The following is a 10,169-nucleotide window of genomic DNA, read 5'->3' as shown; positions in this document are numbered from 1 at the left end:
CAGGGAGCAAGTGGGGCACAGATTGAGGTGGGGGAGATGGGACCTTTCTAGTTACTGTGGCAACAGAGCCTAGCAACAGCAGAGACGCTGATGTGTGGGCTTTCACAGGGCTGTCACAGGAGCCAAACCTAGAATTGGGGACTCAGAGGTGACTGATCCCAGCTGGGCAGCCTGCATTCCCTCCCCTAAACACACCCCTGGATTCCACCCCCACAGCCCTGCAGTGCCTCTCTCAGAGAGGGCAGACTGGGGAAAGCTAATGAGTTAACCATAGGGCTTCTAGTGCTGCACAGCTTTTGGGGGGCAGCTGTAGGTGGGGGTAGGTTAGGGAGCAAGGCTGAAAATAAACGAAGCAGGGCAGCCTCTTTCCTGGCGCTCCCTCTCATCTTTTTTCCATTGCTCCATTTTTTTCATTCCTTTCTCCCTTCACCCTCCATCTACCGTATCAGCTCACTCTTTTTCGTTTTGCTGCTTGCTCCATTGCCTGTCCTTCTATGTGATTTTCCTTTTTCTTCTGTCTCCTTTCTCACGGTCTCTCCTGACCCTCCCTGGCAAGGGACAAGTGAGCCCTGGTTCCATCCAGTTCCAGTCTCTCTCTTGCACCGGCTGCTCCCTTCAGTTTCTCTTCCTCTTCCCACCCTTCCATTTTGTACCAAGTCAAAGCCCTGGTTGGTCCCCAGCTCCAGGTCAGGGCAGGCCAGGTGACATCTGGTTTGGAGGGCTTCCCCACTTCATCCTTCTTTTCCTCCCTACTGGCTGCCCATCCCTCTCCCCATCTCCTCTCTACAGGGATCACAAGGCAGAACCAGGGACTCAAGTATCTTGCAAAGGCTTTATTTGAAAATTTTGAAACTTACATCCCACAAGAATTCAAGATTATCACCACAAGAAGAAGAAAGAGATAATACAAAAATATATATCACAGCATAGGAGCCAGGTAAGAGGAGAAGAAGGAAGGTGGAGAAACTGGTGAGAAGTAGGGAAGAACCTGAGGAGCAGGAAAGGGCAGGAGGCAAAAGGAGGGAGAGGAGAGGAGGAAGGAGGGAGGCAGGGAGGGACATGAGGGAGCCCAGGAAGGCGAGGGGTAGATCTGGAGGCAGAGCTCCCAATGGCCTTGAAGCAGCTGGCTCCAGTCCCTGGCAGCCTAGGTGGAATTAGGGAGGCCCTAAGGGAGGCTTGGAAGTGGAGGACTGGCTCAGGGGCTCTGAATGCCAGAGAGTGACACACACAGACAGTAGGACAGACAAAACAAAGGCGACTTAGGAGGAAGGGAAGGACAAATGGGAGTCCCTTTCTCATTTAGTGCAGCAGGCGACTCCCCAAAACCCATCTCTCAGACAACAGGATGTAGCAGTGGGGTGGGGGAAAAGTTTGGGGACTCACTATCCCTGTTCCCATGGGGGAACCCTCAGGGTGATGCCAGCGCCCTTGGAGTAGGATGGGGGAGAGAGGAAAACATGTGACATGGAATGGAATGGGACCGTGACAGATGAGGGCATGAGGAGCCCCCAGCTCACCTCCCACCCACGTCAGGGGCAGCATGCAGGGGCCACAGAAACTAGACCAGTGGATGTTCATGAGGCAGAGAGTGAGCACGCCACGAGACACCACGACATTGGGCTGGGAAATGCACGTGAGAGGTGAAGTGTGCGAGGAACACTGACCACCGCGTGAGTGAGCTGAGCATGGAATGGGGAAGGGAGAGTGGAAATGTGAAACAAGAGGGAGAGGGTGAGAGCCACTGAGCAGAGAGATGTGGAAGTGGGGAGGGGTGCAGACCGGTCGTCCAGGAGTATGAGTGTGTGCAATGGCCTGTGAGGGTGGAGGTGAGTGTGCAAGGCTTTCGTGTGAGTGTGCAAGGGTGGGGATGGGGGACTGAAGTCACAAATATGTGAGGCCCCCACCTATAGGAGGGCAAGCAGGTAGGATTGCCCGTGGGGCCAGTGAGTGTTCCAGGGTGGTGTGCAAGGGCAGGGGCCAGGAGCACCCTTGCCCGGCTCCCCACAGCTGCCCCACCCTCAGCGGGATGGGGGCTGTGCCAGCCCCTTGGCCTCCTGCTTGGCAGCACCCCAACACTGGGGGGCGTCACAGATTCACCAGGGGAATCCTGAGAGGAAGAGGGAAAGGGCACAGTCAGGAACCAAGGGGCAGGCCAGAATCCAGGGGAAGTCCAAGACAAAGAGGGGGATGGAAGTTAAGAGGGCAGAGCTGGTGTTAAAGGGCAGCAGAGAATAGGACGGAGATCCTGAGAGAGTGGGAGAAGGAAGGAACTCCCAGAGAGCTGGTCCAGCCCTCTTGGGAAGGCTTGGGACTAGGCTGAGAAGGAGAGCTGGGGGCTGTGGGATGGCCAAGCTGGCCTCCTCACCACCCACCCAGGGAGCACCCACCCAGGGAGCACCCACCCCAGCTCTGGGGACCTGTTGCCTTCCCTCCTCACCCTCCCATCCCATTGTCCCTGCCCTCACCGGTTCAACTGGAAGGCTGGAGCCCCCTTGGGCTGGGGCATCCCAGGCCGGGGTCCCCCTCGGGGCTCCTCATGGTCAGGGGTGGGGGTAGGCGAGTCCCCGAAGGCCCCCAGCACAGTGACTCCGGCCGGGGACAGGTCTGTCAGTGGCTGCTGGCTCTCTTCCTGCCTCAGGGCACCTTGCTGCCCTGAGGGCCTGCGCCGCTTCTGGCTGCGGTCCCAGCTGGGGCACCAGAAGGAAAGAGGTTCTCTCACACACTCAAGTAGCCCCCCATTCTGGCACGTGGTGCCGGTCACCCCAGGCTCCCCCAACATCCTACAGCAGAGAAACTGGCCACTAACAGTTCCCTACACTAAGTCTCCTGGGGCTGTGTGCCCATAAAACCACTTCCCCTACCCCCTGGGGGGTTTGGGAATCTAACCCATCCTCCCAGCCTGATCCAGATCCACAGAATTAGTACCCACTCCCCATCAACACATACAGTCCCCCCAAATCGCCTCTCCCCCATGCATGCCCAGAAAAGCCATTTGTCTCCTTGGCAGGCACCTGCCAGGTTTAGTTTTAGTTCAAAGTCAGCTAATGACCTGGACGCCTGAGTCTGATGATTCTCTCAGTTAAATGTGAAGGACCGAGTGATCCATTATTAAATATGTGCAACGAAAGCTCCAGATTTTCTCCCTCTCCTGCAGGCAGCTTTAAGGGCCCCTGCAGACTGGGTCAGTTTTCTCTGTCTTGGAGGAAATGGGGACAAGGGATGCCCTCCCACCAAAGCTGCCAGTGCACATAAATAATTCCCCTTCCCTCCCATTATCCTTGCATTTCCCTATGAGAAGGAATCTGCCCGGATTTCTCACTGTCTTCCCCCACCCAAATCCCTACTATTTTTTCCCAAGGTCTTATCTTCATCCACTGTGTCCTACCCCAGCCCCAGCAACACTGCTGCCCTCACTGCCCCGACCCCGCCCTGCTTCCAGCCTCCACTGCTAATGTTCAGCCCCCATCCACCAGCATCCTCCTCCCCCTAGCTTACCAGAACTTGAAGATGATGCCAGTGGCCACGAGAACAATGATGATGGAGATGGTAATTGTAACGTAGAGCTGGGGGTCCACACCTGATGGGGGCGGGGAGACAGTTTTAGGGAGGCCTGAGGCAGTAAGAGCCAGGAGGGGGTCGGCTGTAGGGTCAGGAAGCTGGAGGAGCTTTGCCACGTGAAGCCACAGTGCCCAACTCTTTCTGCTTCTCTGGACCCTCCCTCTTCTCATCACCAGTGTGCCCCCAAATTGTCAGCTCTTTTCCTCCACTCTCCCAAATGTGTTTCACCAAATCTTATATGTGCATGTTATGAGCATGTACATTGGATGAGGCTCCAAAATCAGAGAGAATCTATCTCTCTGCATAGAAACTTCAGAGTGGAGATTTCCTCATCTCTGCCCTGGCCCAGCCCCAAACCACTGGCCCTGTCCCTCCATCAGCACTCCCTGGGCCAAGATGTCACTCTGGTAGTCCCCTTCATCCATGGTGTTCTGCCTGAGAGTATTCTGCCTCAATACCCTCACTCTGTTTTAAGGTCCAGCTCAAATGTCAGTTCTTTGAAAGTGTCCTCATTCCTAGGCAGAAGTAGTCTCTCACTTCTCACTTTTCCTAAAAACATGCTGTATATGCAGAGCATTTATTCCATTGACTCATCCCCAGGTGTTTACACATCTGTCTTCTCCAGCGGACCTGAACTCCCCAAGGGCTCAGACAGTGTCTCCATCTCTGTGTCCTGTGCCAGCACAGTGCCCGGCACGGTTGTTGAAGGAGCTAACAGACAAGCCCTCTAATTCTGCCCCTGGAGTCTTCACCCAGCCTCCCCATCCCTCACGTCCCTACCAGCCTCTCCCACTCACCTTCCCCACGGCCCCCAAACAGGAACGGCCGCAGGGTGGCAGGTGCTTCTCCAAGGATGAGGCCATCTCCATCACCCCGCATAGAGTCTGAGTTGGGGTGTGGGGTAGCGAGCCCATGGGGGGCTGCGAAGCCATAGTCCAGAAATCCAGGATTGGCAGAGTTGGGGTCCCCCCCATCCTCTCGAGACACTGTGGGGCCCCACACAATAGCCCAGGGGTACTGCGAGGAGGGTGGGCCCTCCTCAAAGCCTGATGGGGTGGCAGGGGGCGCAGTGCCTGGCAGGACTTGCCGACGAGATCTTGGGACCCGAGGGGATCTGCTTGGTGGAGGTGCCCGCTCCCACACGCATACATGACGTGGGGCTGAGGGGCCTCCCCGGGCACAGGGGGGGCGGGCTGGGGCTGGTGGGGTTCGAGGGGAGGAGGAGGAGCCCTGAGCCAGCAGTGGGAGGGGCAGCAACAGGAGTGGCCAGAGAGGGAGGAGGTGGGACAGCAGCAGAGCAGGCCTGCAAGAAGGGAGAGAAAGTGGGTAAGATGCAGGCCCATGGTGGGCCCATGGTGGGGAGGGTGGGCTCACCCCAGAAATCCCAGCTGCCTCCTCCAGGATTCTCTGTGAAAGCCCTCAGGAAGGCAGGCCCTGGATGGGCCTAGGAAGGAAAGGACCATGACCCCCCCCCCCCCCAGGAAAATGGTCTCCAAGCTCCCTCTGCTGGGCCAAACTTACCACATCCTTGACTCCACGTGAGAAGTCTTCCTCAGCTGTGACCCAGATTTTCAGCCTTTACTGGGGGAAAAGGGGGTTGTCACACCCCAACCCTGCCCTATGTACTTCCCCAGCTCATTCTTCCACCAACTCTAGCCCATCTCCCCTCCCAGGCTGCCCAGCCGACAGCCATGCCACTGCTATCCAGGATCCACTGCTTCTTAGCATCCTTCTGGGGAAAAACTCCCCAAGTGGTTTCCTGACCAGCCCCCAGCCTCATCTACAACTTCGCGGTCCGTTACCTCCCCACCATAGGGGCTACTCTGGCTTCTCTGACTTCTCTGGCTTCCTTCCTTCTCACTTCCTCTACCCACAGCTCCAGGCTTTTCTTGGATCTTAATTTAGAGCCAAGAACCTTGTGATTCCTTGAGCACCTACTGCTAGGGAGGGAGTATGAAGGTAGGGGGAGGGAAAGGGAAGTCAATCAGAGTGAGAGTGTGTGTGTGTGTGTGTGTGTGTGTGTGTGTGTGTGTGTGTGTGTCTGCAGGGGACCCCACTTGCAGTGCCAGGCCTTTCTCTCCGGATTAGCCCCAGAAGCCTGCATCTTTAGGAGAAAGGGAGGAAGAGATGAAGGGACAGAAAGATAGAGACAGAGAAAGAGAGAGGTGGGCGGGAGAAAAACTACAGAATATAATTTCTGCTCTTAATGTTTAATCATCCAAATGCATAGGTGCCCTCTGAAGGGAGGTGGAGTTGAGAAGAAGCCACCCCCTCAAATGTAGCTCTCCTGGGTAAAGAATCCTGGGAGAATCTGGATGGTTGGTTTTGAAAGAGGAAGGGTATGTTCTGAGAGCTGAGGGTGGCAGAGCCAGGGGGGCCAGGCTTCCCAGGGGGGATGAGGAGATAACACACTGTGACCTCTGGAATCAGGGTCTAAATCCGTACATTGAATACTCCCAGAGTATTCCAGAGGCATAAACTAGGGGAATCAGGGGAAGGGAATGGGGAAGTGGGCCCCAGGGAGAGACAGGAAGGGCCTGAAGGGCTGGGATAGGGAAGGTTGGTTCAGAGGAAGGAGGAGGACGGTGAATAGGCAGCAGCCTGGAGCGCAGGGTGGGGAGAGCAGACAGTCCTGGAAAAGAGTGGTCAGGGAAGAGAGGAGAGAGGGGTACAGAAGGCCGCTGAAGGGGGAAAAGATAAGAGGTCGGGGAGGAGAACTGAGAGGGTGAAGGGGTCACAGGTGCAGGGGGAGAAGAGGCAAGGGGCAGGAGGAGAAGGAAAGAGAGGTCCAGGCAGGACGGCCAAGTGGAGAGAGTGGAAGGGGAAGGGTGAAAAGGGGATGACGGGCAGGGATGGGGAGAAAGCTGAGAAAGGAGAGAACATAATACCGAAGACAAAATGAGAAGGGACAGGAGCTGGGAGCCAGAGAACAGGGACGGCAAAGATGGAGGAGTTGGAAATTGTTTCTCGAAATGTAAAGGGCTACGGAGCAGTGGAAAGAGATGGGGATGGGGGCATGGTGGGAAGAGGGGAGGGAGGGAGGGAGGAGAGTCAGAGCGAACCAGTGAAGCGGAGAAGGGCTCCCAGGGATGTCTGTGGCCAGCTGACTCCGGGACTCACTTGCCCCTCAGCCCAGCGCATCCCCTCACCTACGACGAGCGTCAACTCCAGCACCCCTTACCACCCCCTCCAGGAAGCCCGCAGTCCCCAGGCTGGCGCGCCACCCCCACCCTCCCCGCTCCTCACCGACCTGTTGTGCGCAGGAGACGAGCTGGGGGTGGGGCGGGAGCCTCGGCGTGTGGGAACCGGGCCCTACCGTGAGGGTCGCCCCCATCCCACCCATCCCACAGGCCCGCGCTCCCCGGCGAGAGCAGGGGAAGCGAGGAAAAGGAGGTCGGCACAGGGACTCCGAGGGAGGGAGCGCCGAGAGCGGACGGGGACCCGAGGCAGGAGGATGCTCGCACCGCCCGCTGAGCCGAAGGCGGGATGGAGGCAGCCGCGGGGACGGAGCCTGCTGCACCGGGAGGCAGGCTGGCGTCGAGACCGCGGACGGACGGGGAGCACGCCGGGGAAGGAGCGCTTGGGGGCTGCAGCCCCGCTAGGGGCCGCGCCGGGAGGGGCGGGAGGCGAAGGGCGCGGAGTCGGGAAGGGCAGGGCCGGGCTCCCTCCGGGCGGGGCGCGGGGGTCCCTGTCTTACCTGCATGCCTGGCGCGGCGGCGGCGCGACGACTGCGGGCGCTCGGGGCTGCGCGGGACTGGGGGGTCGCGGAAGCGGGCAGGGTGCGGGGCATGGTCGGCAGGTTTGGCCGGCAGCGGGGCGCTGGAGCCGGTGGGGGGCGGGCGCCCGGGGCGCGGGGCGGCGGCGGCGGGAGATGCTCTCGCCTCGGCTCGGCTCGGCTCCGGCTGCGCTCGGCTCGGCAGGGCTCGGCGCGGCGGCTGGGACCGCTCGGTCTCCGCCTCTCCCCCTCCCGCCTGTAGGCCACGCACGGTTTAACCCTCCTGCTGCCACGCGGCAGGAGTCGCGCCCAGCTCTGTCCCAGGTGGAGGGTTGGAGAGGGTGGCGAGGGGAGAGCGACCGCCCGGACCCCGGGCTCTGAGGGCAAGCTTCCCCACCCCCTTTCCCCCAGCTCCGGGGACACCCGTGGTCGCCCCAATCAGTTTCTGAAATTCTGAGTCATCCAGTGCTCTGAGTCTCCAACTCTGCCCTGTTTTCACCCCCCATCCCTACACACACACACACGGGAGGTGCTCGAGGTCAAGAATGCCGGGCGAGGGGGTGAGGGGTGGAGGAAAGGAGAGAGGAAAAGAACACGCACCATCATTGAATTATCCCAAGGGCTTGGTCCCCGATTCCACCACTGGCCTGCTGTAATGCATTCTCCCTGAAGCAACCCAAACGGTCTTTAAAATAAGTGGCTCAGGTCCCAATTACTGGGCTTTTCCAAACTCCTTACTGTGACTTAAAAGACCCTCTATGACCTGGTCCCTAGGTAGTTCTCTGATTTCCTTTCCTAGAGATTTCTATGCCTCAGCACAGTGGACCTGATGATCTATGTTCCTAGGAGACAAGTTTAACCTGCCTTAGGGCCTTTGCACTTGCTGTTCCCTCTATCTGGAATGCTTTTCCCTGACTTTTCACAATGGCTCACTCTTTTCATTCCAGTCTTGCTTAGACCCAATGTCTTCTGGGAGGCCTTCCTTGATCTCTTTATCAAAAGTAGCCTCCCCTGCCCCTACTCCCACCACCTCCCACCCCATCCCTCTCTATCACATTACCCTGTTTTTCTTCATTGCTCTTCTAGGACATCACACTCTCCTAGTTTCCCTCCAACCTCGCTAGCTATTCTTTCTTAGTCCTCCTCGGCTGACCTCTAAATATTGGAGCCTCCTAGGGCTTAGTCCTTGGCCCTCCTCTCTTTCCACATCCTCTGTCCAGTGATCTCATCCAGTCCCAGGGTTTAAATGCTATGTAAATGTCAGTGAGTCCTAAATTTATATCCAGAGCACCAGACTCATTTATCCAACAGCCTACTAGACATCTCCACTTGGGTGTCTAATAGCCATGCAAAGCTAATGTGACTAAAATAGATGTCTGAATCCCCCACCCCCAATCCATTTCTCTCCCAGTGTTCCCCATTCTGGGACATGACAACTCCTAGTTCTTCAGGCTAAAAACCTAGGAAACATCCTCCCTTTCCTTCCCCCACCCCATACTGATTCCCTCCCTGTATCTAATTCACGAACAAGTCCCATGGGCTCTGCATCCAAAATATATCCTGACTCAACCTACTTCTCTCCACCTTTATTGTTATAGTCCTGGTCCAAGCCATCATCTGTCCTCCAGAATGTTACAATAGCTTCCCAGCTGGTCCCTTACTTCCACCCTTGCCCTTCACAATATCAGTAATATTTTTAAAATCTAAATCATATCATGCTCTTCCCTGCTTAAAATGTTCAAGTAGTTTTTCATTATACTTGGAATAAATCTGAACTCCTTGTAAGAAGGAGCCACCAACTTTTACTTCCCTTCATACACAATGTTCCTGCCAGATCAGATTTCTTGCTGCACTAGAACATCAGAAATCCTTCTCTTAGCATCCCTGCACTTTTAATTCCCTCTTCCTGGAATGCTTTGCCACTCCTCCTCCCATCTTCACCTGGTTGGTTCCTTCTTCTCTGCTCAAAATCTAAAGTGGCCCCCACACTATTTCATCACTATGTTTCATTATCTGTCCAACTCATCAATTTCTGAAATGATCTTATATTTGTTTACTGTTTATTGTCTGCCCCCCTCCTGCCCCCACATACATTGGAGAGCAAATATCTCATTTGTCTTTTTCACCCTGCATCCCAACTCCTACTGCGGTGTCTTGGCACATAGTAGATGCTCAGTATTTACTGCTCAGTGAACTCCTGGGACCCCTGCCCACTCTGAGTTCTTTTCACTCTCTCCTCTGCTGTCCTCCTGCCTTTCCTCTCTATCTGCCCACCCTCCCTGATCTCTGCCCTGTGCTCAGTGCTTCAGGTTCTCTGCTGACATCCACACCCCTCCAGACTCTCCCCCTTCATCACTGCATTATTACTATCATTAGCCTGGTGTTCCCACCTCCTGGAAGGAAGCCTGCTGCTCTGACCAGCATCTGCAGCGGCTGCCCTCCTGCTCGCCTGTCCCTGACAGCCCTTCATTTCGAGGTCAGAACAGGAGTGTGTGAACCATCTTCCTAGTGTCTCCCAGTGGCAGGGGAAAGACAGTGCACATTGGATGTGAACCGGGCCATGTGAGGCAAGGCGGGCAACTTGTGCCATGTTCTGAGCCCCAAGAGCCCCAGTGCATCCTGAGGATATGCTGTAAGTGAGCTCGTTGTGGGGCTGGTGTGGATCGAATTTATCAAGTGAATATTCACTATTAGTGTAAGTGCCTTTTACATGAAGGACTTTGGGTCAATATCAGTTATTTCTATTATTATTGATTCATTTGTTTTTTCAGCAAATAATTTTGGAACATCCACTTCGTGTTGGGTGCTGTGCCATGGCTGGAGATACAGGGAAGAGCAAGAATGAAGTCACCACTGTCTTCATGGAGCCTACCATCTAGTGAGGGGGACAATAAAA

At 56.1% G+C, this 10,169-nt stretch overlaps 1 protein-coding gene across 2 annotated transcripts; it reads right to left on the bottom strand.

The window, feature by feature from the left end:
• Nucleotides 1-818: 818 nt before the first annotated feature.
• LOC123640113 (PILR alpha associated neural protein) lies at nt 819-7,462 on the bottom strand. Of its 2 annotated transcripts, none has more exons than XM_045554475.1 (6): nt 7,256-7,462; nt 5,080-5,139; nt 4,356-4,861; nt 3,496-3,577; nt 2,466-2,687; nt 819-2,107 (listed from the first exon to the last, which is right to left on the bottom strand). In XM_045554475.1, exons 2-6 carry the CDS (start codon nt 5,082-5,084, stop codon nt 2,086-2,088), a joined length of 837 nt encoding a protein of 278 aa, XP_045410431.1. In that variant the 5' UTR covers nt 5,085-5,139; nt 7,256-7,462; the 3' UTR covers nt 819-2,085. The 2 variants fall into 2 exon arrangements, with proteins under 2 accessions (XP_045410431.1, XP_045410430.1); XM_045554474.1 differs by lacking the exon at nt 7,256-7,462 and adding an exon at nt 6,809-7,084.
• Between the last annotated feature and the right edge of the window lie 2,707 nt (nt 7,463-10,169).

This window comes from Lemur catta, chromosome 6 (genome assembly GCF_020740605.2).
Source record: "Lemur catta isolate mLemCat1 chromosome 6, mLemCat1.pri, whole genome shotgun sequence".
Taxonomy (NCBI): Eukaryota; Metazoa; Chordata; class Mammalia; order Primates; family Lemuridae; genus Lemur; species Lemur catta.
Note: the sequence above shows the minus strand (reverse complement) of the source record. Positions and strands in the feature narration are given on the sequence as shown.